The 21,365-nt window shown below is 39.3% G+C and overlaps 1 protein-coding gene across 5 annotated transcripts; it reads left to right on the top strand.

Moving 5' to 3' along the window:
* Window positions 1-3,420: 3,420 nt before the first annotated feature.
* LOC112266935 (POU class 2 homeobox associating factor 1) lies at window positions 3,421-12,717 on the top strand. Of its 5 annotated transcripts, none has more exons than XM_024444879.2 (6): window positions 3,421-3,543; window positions 8,996-9,123; window positions 9,497-9,614; window positions 10,544-10,586; window positions 10,692-10,981; window positions 11,151-12,717. In XM_024444879.2, the coding sequence occupies exons 2-6, from the start codon at window positions 9,098-9,100 to the stop codon at window positions 11,481-11,483; spliced, it is 810 nt and encodes a 269-aa protein (XP_024300647.1). In that variant the 5' UTR covers window positions 3,421-3,543; window positions 8,996-9,097; the 3' UTR covers window positions 11,484-12,717. The 5 variants fall into 5 exon arrangements, with proteins under 5 accessions (XP_024300647.1, XP_024300648.1, XP_024300645.1 ...); XM_042297297.1 differs by lacking the exon at window positions 3,421-3,543 and adding an exon at window positions 4,986-5,105 and having other exon boundaries at window positions 10,767-10,981; XM_042297296.1 differs by lacking the exon at window positions 3,421-3,543 and adding an exon at window positions 4,986-5,105.
* The last annotated feature ends 8,648 nt before the right edge of the window (window positions 12,718-21,365 follow it).

The following is a 21,365-nucleotide window of genomic DNA, read 5'->3' as shown; positions in this document are numbered from 1 at the left end:
TACAGCTGTGTTTCTTAACTAAATTGTACAGATAACTATCAGAATATGTACTGTATATTGATTGATATCAACTTACTTTCTGCAGAACAGGTTCCTTAGAACCCTTTTTTCTGTATTTGCTACTCATTTACTCACTCAGACCTAAAGTATATCCTTGCCACACCGGGAAGAACCAGGATAGTTGAAGACCAAAACTACAGATCTATTGACATATTCCATCCCAAATCTCCTGTTGTTGACCATTATACGAAGACTATCAGCTGTGCAAGCATTTCTATAAACTTTACTAAGTGATTCTTTCAAGACGTCCGAAGTAACCCACATTTTGCTCCTGGAGATATGCGAGGGGCTATGTAGTGCCTTATATCCTCACCTGTGTTAGACCCTAGACTTGTTGATCCCATGGCAGTGGGGTTGAGTGGCGAGTAGAAGTGTAAGGTAAATGCACAGCCCCTAGAGCAGACAGCTTGTGTTTGTTTTAGCAGGTCCTGGCCTGCTGCATCTCTCTGGAGAGGTGGCATGTACACACAGGCCGTAAGAACTAGCACAGCCCTCACTTGGCCTGGCACACACACACACACACACACACTGCTCTGGGTAATCTCATCGATACTGCCCTCACACTTCACAAACATGTGCACACACACACACACACATACAGTACATACACACATACACTTTGTTCCATATACAAAAATCTGTTAGTATTATCTCATTCATTGCCTCCTGAGTAGACAGATGCACTATCTTGATCAGATATGTTCATCAATACACATCGTACACATTGAATCCTGATGCCACTGAATTTGGGAATGTATCCTCATACAGTACTTCAATTCAGTATATAAATATATATATATATATATATTAATATTATATGGTAGAGACAGTCACTCATTTTTATTCCAAGATTGATCGTTCATTTGGGTGCTTTTGTTGCCTCCTTGTGGTCGTATGGAGAAAAGAGATCATACCGATGTTGCTTACCAAATTTAGATTGGCTCAACCACCTGTTATTATATGTTTAAAGCCCCTAATACAGTTTACACTTCCACCAATGACTTTGACTATAACTTTATAACCTTTGGGCTGAAACAGATACATTAGCTTTACCTTGTGGGCATCCTGAGGAAATTCCCTCTCAGCTCAGCAACATCATGTTACCCCCTCACTGCTCTCCAGCAAGTGAGTGCAGGGGCTGAACCGGGGATTAAGATGGTGGGTAAGAGAGAGAGAGAGAGACATACAGAGGAGGTGTGTGTGTGTTCATGTCTGTGTAATTAAGATGTTACGAGTTCCATTTTCCTCTCGGTTCATACTTTTCCCATGTCATCTTCATTTCTGATACCATCAAAACAAAATAAAAACGCAGTGCTGTCCAAGTTTCATTCATATTTCTCTCTCAGAATTTATATTAATCCATTGTTCATATAATGAACCATCAGTTCCAGTAAACTCCTCTGCTTTGTTGAGGGTGTGATCACTTCTAAATCTAGACTTTACATGTGAGAGAGGAGTAAGTACATTGTCCTAGGCCTACATAGTGTAAACCCCAGTGTTTCTGACGAGTTGTCATGTTAAATGGACTTGACATTGACTAGTAGAGATACAGGAAGATAAGTATCACTTTCTCTGTTTTTTCAAGAGTCCTCAGTATCCCTACACAGGAGCAATAGCTACAGTGCCTTCAGAAAGTATTCATACCCCTTAACTTACAGTATTCCACATTTTGTTGTGTTACAGCCTGAATTCAAAATATATTAAATATATTTGGTTTTCACCCATCAACACACAATACCCCATAATGACGAAGTGAAAACGTGTTTTTAGACATTTTAGAAAATATATTGAGAAGAAATGTCAAATTTTCATCAGTATTCACATTCCTGAGTTCATTTTTTGTAAATGCCCCTTTGGCAGCGATTACAGCCGTAAGTTTTTCTGGGTAAGTATCTAAGAGCTTTCAACACCTGGGACTGTGCAACATTTGCCCATTATTCTTTTAAAAAATGTATCAAGCTCTGTCAAATTGGTTGTTGATCATAGCCATAGATTTTCAAGTAGATTTAATTCAAAGCTGTAACTCGGCCACTCAGGAACATTCTCTGTCTTCTTGGTAAGAAAGTCCATTGTAAATTTGTTCTTGTGTTTTAGGTTATTGTCCTGCTGAAAGGTGAATTAATCTACCAGTGTCTGGTGGAAAGCAGACTGAAGCAGGTGTTCCTCTAGGATTTTGCTTGTGCTTAACTCCATTCCATTTATTTTTTATCCTGAAAACTCCCCAGACCTTAACGATTTCAAGCATACCCATAACATGATGCAGCCACCACTATGCTTTAAAATCCGGAGAGTGGTACTCGGTAATGTGTTGTACTGGATTTGCCTTTTTTTTGTATTACTTTAGTGCCTTGTTGCAAACAGGATGCATGTTTTGGAATAGTTTTATTCTGATCAGGCTCCCTTATCACTCTGTCAATTAGGTTAGTATTGTGGAGTAACTACAATGTTGTTGATCCATCCTCAGTTTTCTCCTATCACAGCCATTAAACCCTGTAACTGTTTTAAAGTCACCATTGGCCTCATGGTGAAATCCCTGAACGGTTTCCTTCCACTCTGGAAACTAAGTTAGGAAGGACGCCCGTATCTTTGTAGTGACTGGGTGTATTAATACACCATCCAAAGTGTAATTAATAACTTCACCATGCTCAAAGGGGCATTCAATGTCTGCTTTTTATTTTATTTTCACCCATCTACCAATAGGTGCCCTTCTTTGCAAGGTATTGGAAAACCTCCCTGGTCTTTGTGGTTGAATCTGTGTTTGAAATTCACTTCTCGACTCAGGGACCTTACAGATAATTGCATGTGTGGGGTACAGAGATGAGGTAGACATAAACAAATTATGTTAAACACTATTATTGCACACATAGTCCATGCAACTTATTATGTGACTTGTTAAGCAAATGTTTACTCCTGAACTTATTTAGGCTTGCCATAACAAAGGGGTTTCATACTTATTGACTCAAGACATTTCAGCTCTTAGATTGTTAGTGTGTGTGTGTGTGTGTGTGTGTGTGTGTGTGTGTGTGTGTGTGTGTGTGTGTGTGTGTGTGTGTGTGTGTGTGTGTGTGTGTGTGTGTGTGTGCCCGTGTGTGTGTGTGCCCGTGTGCACGTGTCTGGGTAGGTAACTGCACATGTCAGTCTAAGAGGCCAATGAGCATCTTCCTTTGTGAAAAAAGAAAGCAACTTCTGAGAGATAGAATGTCAGTACTACAACTGAGTAATCCTCAAAATACATCATGGTGAATATAAATGTTTATTGTAATCAAAACACTCATTTTGCTTAAAGCCACAGAACACCTCTGTGATCATTTGAAAACCCCTATATAACAGCTTCTTTGCATCAGCTATCTAAATGAAGCCATACTTTGCATCAGTCAGTGCACTCATTCAAAAGCCATGGGAAGAAAATAGAATGAACAGTGATAACTCCTCGACAAGTATGTAGGACCAGCTGGAACTACAGAATTATCCCACCATGACAATGTAAGTTACAATCTATTGATTATGTTCTGGTCAAAATTATAGCAACTGGTAACATGTCATGAAGGTTACAATGGATATCTCAAAGCCTGGAAATGTTGATTATATGTGTCTTTTGGACACTATTGCGTGTGTAGCCTATTAATCTATCAGTTTTTGATGGCTGTAAGGCAAAGTGTTGCATTGTAACTTTCTACTACAAATTAGAGATGATTGAAAATCGGTTTATGCCACTGCTTTCACTAGTCTAGCATAGAGCAATTGAATTGTCTTATTTTTTCCATGACTTTAAATAGAAAAAATAAGAACTCCCAAATGAAGATAATGCTGATGGGTGCAGACATTGTAAGATTAATCATCACATTTTTGAGAGAACAAACTGCTAAGAAAGGGAACATGAGGTCTCGCACTGCGTTGGTGGTCAGTCAACCTCTAAGTATATGCAGGTGTTTCCTATGCATTTCCTGATATATCTAGTAGACTTGCTTAGTTCAGTTTCAGGGTCGGTTTTGAAAGGCTTAATTTAGGCATCAGATTTGTGCAGATGTGCTCTATGCTAATTTGGTTTGACGGCTACAAAGAAGAAATCTTTACTTGTCAGTGTTCCAAACGGGACATTATTTGTCTTTTTACCTAAACATGCAAACACCATCAGATAGAATTCATAGCAAGCAGAGCACTGGATTAACCAGATTTGATGAAATATAGCAGAACAGATGAACTTGAATGACATTCACTCTCACAGGATGGGTTGCCAATAAGAACTAACTTAAAGCCACACCCCTAATAAACCACCAATCTGAGGCACATTTCACTGCTTCTATGGCTTTATGCACCACTGCCATTGTGTTTGCTCAATTAGCAAACGAGACAGCTCATACTAGTATGACGGACCCTTTAAAGCAACACATTTCACCCCCCCGTCATCACAGTCAACACACCTATGTTTGCTTTAAATTAGCTTTAAAAATGCTACATTTTCTCTCAGCCTCATGGCAAAATGTGTAGAATAGCATGAGATTAGCTATAAAACTGCAAATCTTTCTCTTTGTCCATGCATCAACATTTCTGAAGGCTTTACGAGGGGGAAAGCTGATTCATGTACAAGACTGTGCAGCAACACTTACTCTGTTGTAATCTGGTTTGAATTTAAAGAATGTAAAGAAAGTAGTAACTATCAATAGTCACTATTTGAATTGTGTGGATAATTTTTAAAAATATTGCATATTCCTTAGTCCTTATGTTGGTACCATTCAAGTCATTTACTGGATCTTTGTGGACACTGACAGCCGTGTTTAGAGTGTAAAAGAGTGTAGTAGTCAAGCTCTCAGTCAATGTCAGTGGAACGTTGGTGACACTGGGACCACTCAGGGAAACCTGTGGTTGGAAGAGATGTGACATCACTTGAGGTTGTGTAGCGGCTGTTATAAAGCAAGTCACTGAAGCCCATCACTCACTATGGTTCTGTGTCAAACTCACATCCTATTAAGAAAAGTCAACCAATTCAACAAATTACTCAAGAGCTTGAGATATCTGAAAGACATAGAGCATGCACTGGAAGAAATGTAAGTACATGATCCTTTTAAAAATGGAATCTAAATAGAAATTAGAAACGTTGACACAAACGTTGTGCTATGTTCCAAAACATTATATTTTTACCTTTTTACCAAACAGAATCATTTAGATTTTTGACTATGGTATGCCAACATCTTATTGCAGGGACAGTAATAGCAGATGACTCAGTGTCAAGTAGCCTACCTCCTCCAACTAACCAGTCATTCTACAATATGTACTGTAAGGGGTGCTGTGGAAATGTCCATATGATTCCTACAAGACAACAACACTGAAAACTATGGCACGTGAATTAGTATTTTGCACATTGTCATTGAGGGTCAAAAGTTGGGGTCAGAGGTTGAGGGTCGTAATTGATACATCATCCCTTACAGAAAAAGGATTTACTATTCAGTATTCAGTAAACCGTTCAAGTTGTGTGGCGACATGTTTCAGGCCAGTCTTGATGGATAGTTTCCTCCAAGCCTCGTCACCTTTTTTCACCCTAGTGTCATGGATAAGATGATTTACAGTGTTTTTTTTTAAACAGAAAGTCGTTATAAAGCAACAACACACGAGGAGCAGTAAGACTTAGGCCAACATAAAAGGAATAGAAGATTAGGTCTTTGTTTGGACAGAGGGACAGGGATGGTGTTAAAGTAGCTCTTTGAACCAAATCCTAACTTGCAATCCACAATTTTAACTAGAGTAACTTTCTACTTCAGCATATCGACATGCAGTGAAAGGGCTAAAAGCAATGTTGTCATCACTGGAGAAAGTTTTATGTTTGGAAAGAGGAAGACAATCATTTGGAGGTTGGCTATAATCTTGATATGCAAAACGGCCCAAACACCACACCACTGTAAAACATCACAGCTGCATGGCTTCCTCTTTTGTACAGCTTGGAATCTTGTGTGTGTCTAAGTGCGTTCGGCGTGCGCGTGTCATTGTGTTCATGAAGACGAGGACTGAATTCGTCATTCTTTTTCAAGTTCTCTTAAATCTTCATGTGTTTCATGTCAATTAAATACGTAGTTTTAACTGCTCATTTTCATACTAAATGTGGACACCGCCTTCAACATAATTCCCTCACACTCGCTCAAACGAATTTCCATTTGTACAGCTTCTGGTTGCTCCAGTTACATTGAGAGTTTATATTCACCCATAGGTAGTGGAATATAATAATGCATTATAGAAAATGAAAATACTAAGGTCCTCCAAAAAAAAAGAAACATTTTATTCAGTTTCATAGTGTTATAGCTCATGCTTTACCTTCCATTGACTGGTTGTAACGGTATAACCTCTGAGTAATCCTTTTTTGCTCTAGCTTCCTTTCCCACTGACATGCATGCTATACATGTGGTTACTGCTTGTCAGAGCCTACAGCTTTCTCAGAGGCTGCACGAGGGCTGCCTGTCTGCAGTACAGACACACTTAGTGTAATTAAAGGGATAGTTGACATTTTAAGATTGTGCTCATCTTTTGACTTGCCTAAAGTTTTGCTGTAAGTTCATTAGCTGGTTATTTAATAAAGTGTCATTGTTTGGATGAAACAACAACTTCTTACTGTAGTTAAGTTGAAAAAAAGATACAATTCAGAAATATGACGTTGTTTCAGAATATTTAGGAACGTTAGCTGGCTAACTCATTGATCCTGCTCCAGGTGAAATAACACATTCAGAATAATCTACTACACTGGGAGGAGTTACAGTCTTTTGCACCACAGTAATTTAAGTGTAAATGTAGGAGGACATTTAGTGCTGCGTTGAGTGATATGTAGGAATGGGGGCTGTACTGTACATTACAGGGGGAAAAGCATTCTTTGCATGTTCAAGGATAAGAAGTCAAGCGGCACTACCTTATTTTCAATTAAGCTTTGTGAAATATAGCACAATCTATTTGCTAGAGATAAGACGAAAGGAGCATTTACTGTAAGAACAGACAATGGCGCCGTTTTTCAAATCTTTTACGACTAAACCGTTTTCCACCCAATTAATTTTGTCTGGTTGATTTTACAAGTCATTTAAAAAAGGCTTATTTGTGATCAACAAAGGGAAAAGCAGGCTGTTTTCCCCCCACAGCGGTACACTTCAAGGTGAATTTCCAGTACATTTTTGATCGAGTGAGCCAGAGTGGCTGCTGACATTAATTACTAGGCCACAACATTCCACACCTCAGTCTGCAAACAATGGTCCAGCCACCCCAGTTTTCCTTGGAAGTTCCTTATCTCAGTTGTTGGCCATGTGACAACATATTAGTTACTCTCGATGGCTCAGGAGCGCACATACGCACACACACATGCACACACACTTTAACCTAAGGGCTGTAATGTCTGCTAGTAATTGGGCCTTATAGAGTTGAATAATAATGTGAAGGTCATTTAAAGTTGTTATTTGGGTAGAAAGTTCAATCAGCTGACTGTTCCATTGCTGGAGGGGAGGGGGGAGGGGGTAAATCAATCTGATCTAGATTTAGATCTGGAGAGGAAAGTGGCAGGACTCACTTCAGCTAACAACACAGCCAGATCTGAGCCAGAATGCCAGTATCTGAAACCATAGGGCCTCCACCTCTGCATTGTAGACCATCATCAGTCTCTAGACACCTGACAACAGAAACCGGTTCCCACGATTTCACACACCTTGGTCACACACATGTGCACAGACAAGCAGTGTCTTATTGTATGTGACAGTCATTTTTAAAGACAGAGTTTTTTATAAAAATATTAAAACCTGGTGAAATGTATAAGTCAAATACACAATATGATATTCCTTTCCTTAGTCAACCAAATTTGTATTAAATAAGGAACATTTCTATGGACCAATTTCATGAGCCTAAAGACCATGATTTTTCCCTCACTAAAATATAAGCAATTGAGTTCATCTGCAGATGCCTTACCTTAGTTGAGTGATTAATTGATTAATTCAGTCACCGAGAAAGAACAGGGAGTTTGTCCGATAGTGAGTCAAGGTTATAATCAATGTGCATTAAATATCTACTGGCACATATCGTTAAGAGAAGATGATTCATTCAAAAACAAATTCATTAAGTGGGAGTTGACAAAAGTAATAGAAATGAACTGGTAGCAATTCAACTTCCAAAATATCCTTTTCAACAATGACAACAAAGCTGCTCAAAATGTACTTCTCGCAAGTATTTTTCATTCACGCTTAGTCATAAACTTCTGAATGCGTTGTCATTAACGACATGTCTATGGTAAAAGGCCTCCCTCTATTTGAATGTATCAACATGAAATTATCTATAGCCTACTCTAGTCTATCAAATTGACAAATAATTTGTCTGGTAAAAAGATGACAGTTTATATAGCATGTGAGTATGTGCTGTTCTCATGTTGTTGAAAAGATTTGTTTCACAATAGAAGTGCGTTTCAAATTCCAACTTGGCCTACTTAAAGAGGTCCCCACACTCAGGTCCAGTTTCATTTCAAGCTAGAACTTGCAGAATGTCCGAGGTGTTTCGGTCTCTCTTAGTGCCTACAGACATTAGATTGCTGGGTGTAGCACACTTGAGCTTGAGCTTCTTCTTTTGTTTCTCTTATGTTCCTTCCTGTCCACATATGCAATCAGAACCACTATCGGTGGTGCAAATCACATCTATGATACCTCTTCTTAAAGAGTTTTCACAGAACCTTTTGCTTCTGTGGGTGCTCTCGAGCCAAAAGGTGTCTCCTAAATGGACAGAAATATTGTCTTGAAATGACCTCAGGTCAGAAAGGGACACACCTCCCTACCACAACCATGAGGCAAACAATAAGCAACTGAACCTCCTTGTTACATCTTTAAAGAGCAATCAATGAATAATAGAGTTCTGTAGTTGCAGACTTAACCCTTACGAACACAGATATAAGCTAACTGCCAGTTTCTCCTTTCTGTGATTGGCTCTATAGCTCCTTCCTCCGGGCAGCCTGATGAAAAGCCATACCAAGGAGTGCGAGTCCGAGACCCAGTCAAAGAGTTGCTGAGGAGGAAACGAGGACTGCTTCTCCACAATGCCAAAACAGTGCCCCCTAGAGCGGTGAGGGAAATATAACAAGAACTATGAAATGAGTGTGAGCCTGTCATCCTATAATAGAGGATTGAACAAGACAGAGTAGGAGACAAAAGAGAACAGAGACCAAGTCAGCGAAGCCACAGGAATGCCATTTGAAACATTTTCGATAAGTGTCAACCTAAATTGTCAACCTGTCAACCTAAGGCGTCAATCAGAATCTTTAGCATTTTTTCTTGTCTTTACAAAATGCCCTAAAAATGAGAGAGAAGACCTTTCGTTGGGCTGGACATGCACAACATCAACTGAAAGGAGCCTAGAGAAGATTAGATCAGATTCCACAGCAGGGTAGATAAAGGGGATTTTATCCTTATTTAATACAGGTGTTTTTCCATGACAGTTACAACATGGCTGCAGGGCTGGGCACAGGGCCTATGCAAATCAACTCAGCCCAGCCGTGCCAAGGAGCCCTCTTACCAACCTATGAATTACCTCTGACAACACACAACACACACACAGTAAGGCATTCTCAACACTACACTCCAAACACGCAGGCCCTGATGAGATGGAAAGGTAGAGGGCCTGTTAAGAAAATAAGGGATAGCCAACTAAATGGACTGTATTACTTGATAGTCTGTAATCTCAGAGGTACTTGATAGTCTAAAAACAGAGGTTCTCAGAGGTCCAGGGAAAGGTTCAGCAGATCAGTGGAAGAAGTTGGACTGAGTTCAGTTTTTTTTACTAAATGTGTAGTATTTGTCTTTAAAAGAAGATAAATGAAAATTAGGTTAAAGATGAATATGTCATAGAAAATATGACACACCTTTTGCAACAACAATTAAGCAGTAATTCACGAGGGGGTGTGGTATATCAGCCAATCAGCATTCAGGTCTCTAACCACCCAGTTTATAATATACAGTATACAATGTAGTTCTCCAGCTTGGCAAGTGAATGTGCATGCCTGGATTCAATTTAAATGTCTCCTGTTCTAGAACTCTCCTGCCATTCCACTGTTTCCTTCCAACTTCCATATAAGTCTCACACACAGGCACACACACACGCATGCACGCACGCACACACACACGCACGCACGCACGCATGCACACACACACACACACACCAATGGATATAACTGACTCATTATTGGAGTGTGAAGTAATAAAAGTTAATACATTGTTCTACACACACAGAGTTTAGGAACATGACCTTATAAGCCAGTGGGTTTGTAGCTACTGTTTAAATGATGTTGGCATTTAAAAAGATTCAAATCACTCACCACATGTACACCTGGGGTTTACCATTGGTAATGTACATACAGCATTTGATTGTAAAATCCTACGATTTACAGCTCAAATACCATTGTAAGTAAGCTTGAATAATAAAGGCTTTTGGAGTTAATTTAGATTCCTTTCCTTCAGGTAGATTTATCATTATATATTTTTCACAGGTTGGGGTACTAAACAACAACTTGCCTTCATATGCACAGCTTGGTAAGTGAATTGGAGTATATATTCCCATCATCACTTTGGATGATCAGTTTAAAGCTGTGCGTTACTATTGGCTACTAGTGCTAACCCATTATGATATCTACATAGGGACTTCCGGGTTTGAAGTGGCTAGTAGCCTATCCAGTGACTCCTCCACAGTCAATGATGTCGGCCTCTGTGCAGGTTGGATAGCCCAGCCTGCAGCTACTGCTCTCCAGCCCATGAACCATTGGTCTTACCCAGAGTACCTCCAGCAGCATGACCCCACCACCTCAACCACCACCACCCTGCCCCTCACCACTGACACGTACATGCAGCCCATGTGTCCCAGCTACACCGTGGTGGGCCCATCCTCCATGCTCACCTACACACACACGCCTCTCTTTACCAACTTCGGGGTGAGTGAAAGAGCAACAAATCTTGATCATGTGCCAACTGAATAAAGCGTAAACTCTGTAAACATTGCATCTTGTCCACAGAGCATAGGACAATACACATTTACCTGTACAAACAAGTTGTAACACAACTGGGTTTTGACTACTAACACATCCACTGTTGTTGGTCCAGACCCTAGCACCAACATCCACAGCCCTACCACAAGTGGACCTCCAGGACTCGGTGCTGACTTATATCCCGTGGGCCCAGCCGCTAACCACCATCCCTTCCTCAGGAGTGCAGTTTGCCTCTCACCCTGCCACTCTGGCTGGGTCTCAGCTGCTTCCGATGTCCATGCCAGTGACCCCCACCATGCCCCAGCAGGACCCTCAGCCCCAGCCCCTGGAGCAGCACCCTGCTGGGGCTGAAGAACCCAACCCTCTGGAGAAACTTCTGGAGGACCAAGATCAGGATGACAAATACACATATGTGAACAGTTCCTCAATCTTCATCCCCGGTGTCTAAGATATATCAGTGTTGCAGCCAGTCGTAAGCATTAATGAAATGCTTACACAATGCTTATGAATGTGTTATGTAGGTACCCATTATATTTCTATTGCTCAGAATTCAGGTTAATATAGAGTATGTTTGTAGTTATACTATCCTTTATGTTGTAATGTACATTTAAGTACTGTGAATTGCTTTTTTCATGATGAAAAAGGGAACAGTGTAGTTTTACTAGTTCTAATATTTACTGAACAAATGTTTTGCTGAAAAATAACTGCTGTCATGTATTATAGATGCTTTAACTGAAAGACAGGCCTTGATTGATATGTCCCGGATCATGCTAAAAGTTTAAATGTCTTTTTTTATTTAAATTACTTGTAAGGTATTTATTTATTTTAAGTACCTAATTTCTGACAGCCATAATCGAATACAGTTGTTTTAAAAGTAGTTACAGGAACTGAGAGGAGGTTTTCTCATCTTGAGATGTCTATTCAAATATTTGAAATAATTTCCTAAAGTCATTCAATTGTTAAATCAACCCGTGATGAAAAAAGGGAACAGTTTTGTAGTTTTACTAGTTCTAATATTTACTAAACAAATACTTTCCTGAAAAATAACTGCTGTCATAAAATAACTGCTGTCATGTACTATAGATACTATAACTGAAAGGCAGTTAAATCAACCCATATCTGTATTTATCCAGGGTCTGCTTTGAAGAGTATTTGGCATAAAACATGAAAACCTCCTCTCATTTCCTGTTGCCTTGCTCTCTCTTGCTGTTATTTTTTGAAGCAGAAGTTGGAAGTTATGGCTGTCAGTTAACTATGGTACAGAAGTGGGAAAGCCCATGGTTCTCTGTTTATCTGGCTGTCCCATCAGTGTCTCCCCTGTAGGGTCCCCTCCTCCGAAACCGACAAAGACTGGGCTCTGCAACCCACCTGCCACACCCACCTGAAGCACACCAACTACTGCAGGTTTGAGGTCCAGCAAGACTGTGTGCTTGTGTTCATTCAGTTTATTGGTTTATGTTTGGAGAAATGTTGCATACAGAAGTGTTATGTGTGGTATGTTCAGTGTAAAAAATAAATGAAAAAGCCATGTAACATTACAGTATTGAGAAATCCTGAAGCGTCTGAGGCTTCAAAATGTATTATGTCAAACATATTATGTCAATAATTGTCAAACCTCTACTGTTTCTGTTTATTTTAATTTTTTTCTGTTTATTTTTAATTAAAGTTCACTTAGAAATTCATTTTAATGCCATGACTCAATGTATCTTTCATAGGATACGAATACATCTCAGAGTGGACAGAGCTGACAGTTCTAAGGCCTCATAGGATAGGCACTGAATACAACTATTCCAGAACATTATGATTTTCAGTTGAGGATAAAACAAGAAAATTATATCTTTATCTTATCCAAATGATGTACGATATGAAACACAGCTAGCAGTGGGGCATAATAAAAGTGTTTGAAACTTGAACTAAATCATCAAGGGAACCACAATCATCAGTCTTATCTGTCAAAGGAAAAATATATTTTGCACATCTTGAAAATCGATCGCCAATGACAACGTGCTCCATCAGGCCATCAACCTCTTATATCTGTTATAACATGTATTAACGCCCTTCGGATGATGTTGTGGATCTGAGGAGACAGGGTCGTGACCTACCTTGTAGCCTCTTTCTGTTTGTGATTGCATTGCTTTATAGTACTTACTTTCTTATCATGACTCAACTAATGCTGCCAGTGTATATCCTGTACCCTCTTAACAATACTGCACCTATAATGTGAGATGCTCCAACATGCCTGCACAGCTGCCCTGAGACTGAGGCCGGGACATGAGCTATGGCTGCCAGTTTAAAAGAACCGGCACAGTGCCAGTCATGAAGATGAAACCTCAGAACAATTTCACAAGAAGTATTGAGTTAGTTGTAGGCTGGAAGAGAAAATGTTGAAAATGTGATTTGTGTATTTGCTCCTTGAAAAATATTAGACAAAAGGTTTCTAAAGGGGTTCTTTGAGGACAGGTAGGATTCAACAAGAAGGATTCAATCTGAAGATCAAAAATGCTTAAATGAAAAGGTTCTACCTGCAACCAAAAAGGGTTATGCTACAGGCACAAGTCAAACAACCCTTTATGGCTTTAGGTAACAACTTTTTTCTAAGGGTGTATGTTTGCTTTTCTCTAGCTTTGGTTGGTATCCTCAACTTCTCATACTGGATGATCTATCCATGTTATGATCTATCCATGTTATAATGGTTGGGATCTCTCTCTCTTGCTCCAATAGATACAGTTTACCATATCGCACCACATTTTACTACAGGTGAAAGGTTCAGTACACACCACTGCATTCTTTACCAGAATGTAGGCCGGCCCTCTTTGAAATCACATAGGTCGATCCATTGCTGTCTTTTATCTATAAATCCTAACATCATGAATAACAGTACGAGTACGAGTTACCATACCCGTTCTCAGGAATGACTAACTCTGGAAACCCTTTCGGCCTCCTCAGAGTGAGGTACATCTGCTTTTAGCTTATTTGCACACCATGTATGGAACAATCAGAGTTCCCTACAAATGCAGATTCTGGTGCCTCTTGGGCAGTTCAAAATCTTGTTTAGGAACCTCCTTGCTGAGGAATGTGATTGTTTTCCTTGAATATTTGTATTATATTCTATTGTATTTTCATTTTATTTTGTAACTTGTGTGTATGCAGGGTTCCGTTTTAAAATAGATATTGGTCTCAATGGTGACTCATTGGTGATAATTGTATTGTTATGACCTCAGAAGCGAGATAAATGGTAAATGGACCTGTATGAATAAACAGGTATATTTCTCCTCTTATAGCTTTGAGAGATGGGGGGGAAAACCCAAATCCATTCTCTACCATGGAACGTGCCATGGATGAGATTACTATTAGCCTGAGATCAGGTAAATCCATCATCCCCTTCAGTTAGTGCTTTTATGGTTGGCCCCTTAGGGCCATCGTAGGCTTACAGAGTAACATTTTGTGGTTTTACTATAACATTGAACTTGCTGTGAAACCTTGTTTAATAAATCATTTTACTGAAGTGGGCTAAATCAAGGTCACACGGAGTGTTTCAAGGTAGTCTTAAACAAATGTACTTTGAAACAAAAGTATACACCCCACCACACACATGGTTGTGGGCTTAGAAAAAAAGAAGACACCTGTACCATGTCAGATATAGAGTTGAAATGTATAAAATGTTGAGTTTGCATCCCAATATTACACTTTATATACATCACAGAAGACTGAAATATAACAAAACTGTTTGACATAGAAACACTGGATCAAAAAAAATATTCTTAATTGTATAATAAATAATGACAAATATTAATAACAATTCACCCATGAGACCAAAGAGGGTGATTTTGGTCATTGACTGCAGGAAAACTATCTTACATTCGCCACTCTTTTTTAAGGAGTCATTTTTTACAAGTGATCTTGGAAGTAACAATTCTATAATGCAAAGTCTCCGGTGTAGCAAATGTAATTCTATGCCTTGGATTTCATATGCTTGAAATAAATGACTGTATAGTTGTGGAGTAATAAATGAGGATTTTCTGCAGGTGTAAAGCATACATTTTGGAGGGTGTGTTGTGCATTAATAAAAGTTGTCAGGCCATCTTCTTTAACTCATTTGGGCCTGAAAAAAGCTGATGCATCAACACATTTTAAAACTCTAGTAATGAACAAAGTGAAAGGGGATGGTTGAGAAAGCAACTTGAAAGAGTTTATCTCCCATCTCCTCCTATTTCATATTGATGGGGCGGCAGATAGCCTAGTGGTTAGAGCGTTGGGCCAGTTATTAAAAGGTTGCTAGATCGAATCCCTTAGCTGACAAGGTAAAAAAAATATATGTTGTTCTGCCCCTGAACAAATCAGATAACCTACTGTTCGCAGGCTGTCATTCTAATTAAAATGTTGTTCTTAACTGATTCAAGAATCAATATGATCATTTCATTAATAAGGAAGTCCAAAAATGGACGATGCGACTGCTGATTACCCCTTTAAGGTCAACTGTATCATGAACTTTACCAAGTACCAGGACATTTTACAAAAACCTACCAAAAAGCTGACACCTGACCGCAAGTGGACCTTCCAGCAAGACAATAACCCCAAGCAATAATCAAAATCTACAAAGAAATGGTTAACTGACCACTAAATCAACATTTTGCAATGGCCATCTCAGTCTCCGGACTTGAACCCCATTGAAAACCTGTGGTTTGAACTGAAGAGGGCAGTCCATAAGCACAGATGAAGGATATCAAGGCTCTGGAAAGATTCTGTATGGAGGAATGGTCTAAGACCCCTCCCAATATGTTCTCCAATCTCATTTAATATTTTATGTTTATTTTATAGTCTTTTTTGCTCACCTTTATCAAGGGTGCCAATAATTACGGACCTGACTGTATATCATTGAGGTACAAATGGACAAGCAATCAACCTTCGAGGGATAATGTCCTTACAATGATAAAAGGAAAAAGAGATACATTCAGACAGGTTCAGACCAACCTGCATATTCATCTACTGGGAGAAATGATCTGTGAAAAAAATCTTACATCAACACATTATATTGGTAATGCAATAGCTATGAGCACATCTCATGCTCAGACTTGCCCTCTTGCAACACTGGGAATGTAAAAGTTGCCCTCAAACATCCCTAGTCTTCAAAGAGCAATATGTCAGGACACAATTATACCGGGACTTGTTGGGAAAATATGTACTGTGGATGATTAGGCCTAATGGCAAATGGAAAAGACCTCTACTGGACACATGAGCTTACAGGGGAACACATACAGCAACAAACACCTCATCATTGCAAAGATCAGACTTCAAATGAGAAAAATCCAAGATCGAAAAACAGGATTTAAAAAAATTACACACCACATACCCCAAAACCTAGGAGTAAAATATAAATTACACAAAAATAAAATCAGCTTGTTTAAAGGAGAAGGGACAAGCCACATAAAAAATAATTGTACAAAGTAGTGAAGATTTGTATCACTATGACACCAAGACCAAGCAAGTTATTGGCCGGAGGCTTAAAAGGTCTGTAAGGACTAAAGAGAACTGGGTAGTAGGTCTGAAACTAAAACAGCAGAATGTCGCAAAATCTAGATTTTTGACACAATGCAATAATAATAGTAAAAGGGGTGGCACCAGCACATATATGGAGTTGGTAGGGGAGCTCTCAAGACAGAATTAGAATTGCAGGTGTCACGGTGGCGTGTATGGTGCAGCACCTCTCTTCTCTCCCTGCTCTGGCTTCCTGGTGCTAGAGGGCACACTTTCTGAAAGGTAGAGCACAGGTGTGCTAGTCTGGCCATTTTTTTTGGAACAAACATGTATGGCCTTGCTGACCCACACATTTCTCAAAAGGAAAAAACACTGTTCAGTACAGACCTGTTCGAAACATTGAGGAATTCATCTAGGGACAATCATTTACCTTTATTTACACAGGTAATTTAATTAAGAATACATTGTTATTTACAATGACGATTTGTCAATACCTAAGGACTGGTCAAAAGGCAAGGAATTGACACTAACCATGCTGAGATGTTCAAGAACGACCCCTGAATTGCATCGAAAGGCACTGACAGACCGGTTTGAAAACATAGGGGAGTTTATCTTGGGGCACAATCCCTATGGACTAGTCCTATCTGGTTAGTTGTTTTCACAAAAAAGGGAGTGGCTGCATGGACCACATTATGCCTGGAATAGAAAGTCACTTTATTCCTCATCTTGATCTACTTCAGAAATGCCTTCGACAGTGTGCTCAGAAACAGCATTTGGAAAGACCTCTCATGGCATCCCCCACAAACTTGTTACTCGTTAGCTACTTCTACAGGGAATTTGAATTTGCCATTCTCGTTAACAACCCTTGAACAGACGGGTTCACCGTCATCTGTGGTGTACCCCAAGTATGCGTTCTCTCACCAATTCTCTTAATGGTTGCTATTGACTGATCCATTAGGATAGGCTAGGACTCCATTCCCAGAGCTTGAGGATCTTGACTTTGCAGTGAACATTGCTCTGCATGCTCTTTTCCTAACAAGCCCACATGCAGATGATCACAACTCGGTTGAGAAAGTTTGCTAACCAACTGGGCCTGCAGATAAATGTGGAAAAAGAACCAAGAGCTCAGAATCAACACACCACATGTATTGACTTACATCTTTTATGATGCATGGATAGTGAGCCTACATTTGTAGAGGCATATAACTTATTTTTTCTGTTTTCAAAAGCAGAACTGCTAACATAAAAGTCATAATAATATTGCTTTGGCAAACACCTGAAAAAAAAAAAACCAAGACTATAAATGTGTTACATGAAATTAGGAGAAAAACATTTGCATGTATTCAAATCAAATCTGGAGACATAATGTTTCTCAGGAACAGATCTCTCCTCATCCATTATTTAGCAAACACTCTGGTCCAGAGTGACTAACAGGATCAATTAGGGTTAAGTGCCTTGCGCAAGGGCCCACCTAGACGGCTCGGGGAGTCAAACCAGCAACCCTGTGGGTTAATGGCCAAGTGCTCTTAACCGTTAAGCTACCTGCCACATACCCCAGGCATGGGTGTGAAGGTGTTATCACAGCAACAGATGAATGTGCTCATCTATTTGATCAGTATTGAAAGGCCTTATGGTTCGAACAGAAGGAACATGTTTAACAGTTTGTGCAGATATCAAACCTTTTGAAATACTTTTATTGGGTCCGCCTTCCTTATACACAAGTAAGGACTTGATAGGAAACATCAACACAATCCTTTCAAGTGACATTGTGTCAAGTCAGCAAACATTCCAACCCAAAGACAAATAAGAAAACGCTGTGAATGAGTATGAACAGTGAATCAGTGCCAGTGACTTTCAAATGTACACATACATACACATACTGTACTGGAGTAAGTTTGTTTCTTATATGCCACGTGCTATTTTATATCAAGTTCTGTAATTTGATATCAAAGTGGTACTTCAGGAATTCATATCCGGTGCACTCATGTTGGAATGAGATTCACTAATAAAGATGACTTGTGGGAGCAGAAAACTGTGAGATGTTGTTCACTTTCTTTTCAAACCTTGAATGGTGACTCAGGAGGAAAATTACTCGTTCATCATAAACACATCCCACTTACTGATCACGTTGTTAAGACACATGGGTTTGCACCTTATTTTCCCACATTCATCAATCAATTATTGCAACTGTTTGAAATGACAGGTACTGCAAGGGCAATTACTGTCACATGATCAGCTCCAGGGTAAACTGTTACAGGCCAGTCCTAAAACAATCACTCTCAATCTCAACAGTATATACACTACCGTTTTAAAGTTTGGGGTCACTTAGAAATGTCCTTGTTTTTGAAAGAAAGCACATTTTTGTCCATAAAATAACAAAACACCGGTCTCAATGTCAACAGTGAAGAGGTGATTCCGGGATGCTGGCCATCTAGGCAGAGTTTCAAAGAAAAGGCCATATCTCAGACTGGCCAATAAAAAGAAAAGACTAAGATGGTCAAAAGAACACAGACACTGGACAGAGGAACTCTGCCTAGAAGGCCAGCATCCCGGAGTCGCCTCTTCACTGTTGACATTGAGACGTGTTTTGTGGGTACTATTTAATGAAGCTGCCAGTTGAAGACTTGTGAGGCATCTGTTTCTCAAACTAGACACTCTAATGTACTTGTCCTCTTGCTCAGTTGTGCACCAGGGCCTCCCACTCCTCTTTCTATTATAGTTAGAGCCAGTTTGCGCTGTTCTGTGAAGGGAGTGAAGGGAGTAGTACACAGCGTTGTACGAGATCTTCCGTTTCTTGGACATTTCTTGCATGAAATAGCCTTCATTTCTCAAAACAAGAATAGACTGACGAGTTTCAGAAGAAAGTGCTTTGTTTCTAGCCATTTTTAGCCTGCAGTCGAACCCACAAATGCCGATGCGCCAGATACTCAACTAGTCTAAAGAAGGCCAGTTTTATTGCTTCTTTAATCAGAACAGCAGTTTTCAGCTGTGATAACATAATTGCAAAAGGGTTTTCTAATGATCAATTAGCCTTTTAAAATTATAAACTTGGATTAGCTAACACAACGTGCCATTGGAACACAGGAGTGATGGTTGCTGATAATGGGCCTCTGTACGCCACTGTAGATATTCCATTAAAAATCAGCCGTTTCCAGCTACAATAGTAATTTACAATATTAACAATGTCTACACTGTATTTCTGATCAATTTGATGTTATTTTTAAGGGACAAAAAAAAATCAAAGCCAGGAAATGTCTAAGTGACCCCAAACTTTAGAGCAGTGGTGTATGTTCCAATCATGAACCTATCAAAAAGAGAACCTTAATATATTTTGTGTACCATAATATGGTTTTTATTAGTTTTACTATGTAGCTGACAGCTAACACATTTTAAAAGGACAGTTCACCCAAATTACTAAATTACATTATGGTTTCCTTACCCTGGAAGCAGTCTTCGGAAAAGGGGAGACAGCAATCCATGCTTTGGTTTTGTTTACCTGAATGCATTTGGTGACTGTCCAAAAACATTCAAGTCAATATTCCTCAAGTTAGCATGTTTCAAATATCATGCTCAAATCTTCCCGATGTGTATGTGTAGCTCACTTAATTTAGTTTAGGATGATTTGTAACATACATTTTGAATGAAGAAGTGTTCTTTGGAAATGAGCACTGGCTATGATGGCACAGACTCTATAAAAACAATCTCTTAGCTTCCCATAAATGCCAAATGTTTTAAATAATATCCTAACAATACTGTATGTTTGGCATGGTTAATAGATCAATTATCTAAAAAATAAAGGCTCAATAGCAGTGTTCTGTCATACGGTCTTGATTTTTGGCATGTGAAAGTGCAGGTTGATCTGGGCAGATCAGGATTAACAAGGTGTAACAGGGGACTTCCACAGAGGACTGTTAATCAGGCACTTGGCATGAGAGTAGTGGGACTTTGGAACACTGAACACACCCAAGAATAAAAAATAAAAAACTTTGACACATTCCTTTTCACCTAAGTGAGTGTTGACTCAGTGAACTGGTACAGGATAAAACCCCATTTAAAAAAACAACAACAATTCTATTTTAATTGGGAAATTGTACGGAACAAATGTTCTGGTACTTGGTAATTGTTTCATTATTATTTTCATTGTGTCTTTATGTTGCAAATCGAGACTGTCCAGACAAAAGAAGAAGAAAATATTATCCTCAAAATGAAAGACGTGTAAAAAGGGAGCTGTAAGAAGGAGGCAAGGAGGAAATACAATCCAAAATAAACGCAAATAAAAAAACTGATCATATTAAATGGAGGGTGGTTCCTTATCCCAAAGGGACCAGTATCCCCAATATCGTTCTAATGCATGGAGTTCCTCCAGCCCATAGAGACCTATCTAAATAGAAAAGACTGAGACCAGACAGACTCATTTCTAAGTATGATTAAGGTAGAGATTTCAATATGTAAATGTGTCATTTTGCTGAACTATCCATTTTATGTTAGTGGGGCCACTTTCAGTTGCTTATGAATTATTTGTGAAGCATTCATAGACCTTATAAAGGGTTTATGGGCTTGAGACAGTTAGATGAGCTGAACGTGATGGGCAATGAGGTTGCTGTTCTATATTAGGGATGATGCCTGCTTTGTTTATGAAAAGCTACACAGTGTTCTTGGGGAACTACCTTTTCATACAATTAACCTTCTTTGCTTGTACCTAAAATCCTGCCTCCCCTCCACTCCCACCAATACCAGAACTCAAGACAGTACCAAACCACCTTGTCACATTTGTCAGTTAAGTTATAAGACAGCTAATTTAGGCCATTGAGCACCACAGCGAACTTTTCCAATTGTCTGGTATAGAAACCCAGGA

Source organism: Oncorhynchus tshawytscha, linkage group LG14 (assembly GCF_018296145.1).
Source record: "Oncorhynchus tshawytscha isolate Ot180627B linkage group LG14, Otsh_v2.0, whole genome shotgun sequence".
In the NCBI taxonomy this organism is placed as follows: Eukaryota; Metazoa; Chordata; class Actinopteri; order Salmoniformes; family Salmonidae; genus Oncorhynchus; species Oncorhynchus tshawytscha.
Note: the sequence above shows the minus strand (reverse complement) of the source record. Positions and strands in the feature narration are given on the sequence as shown.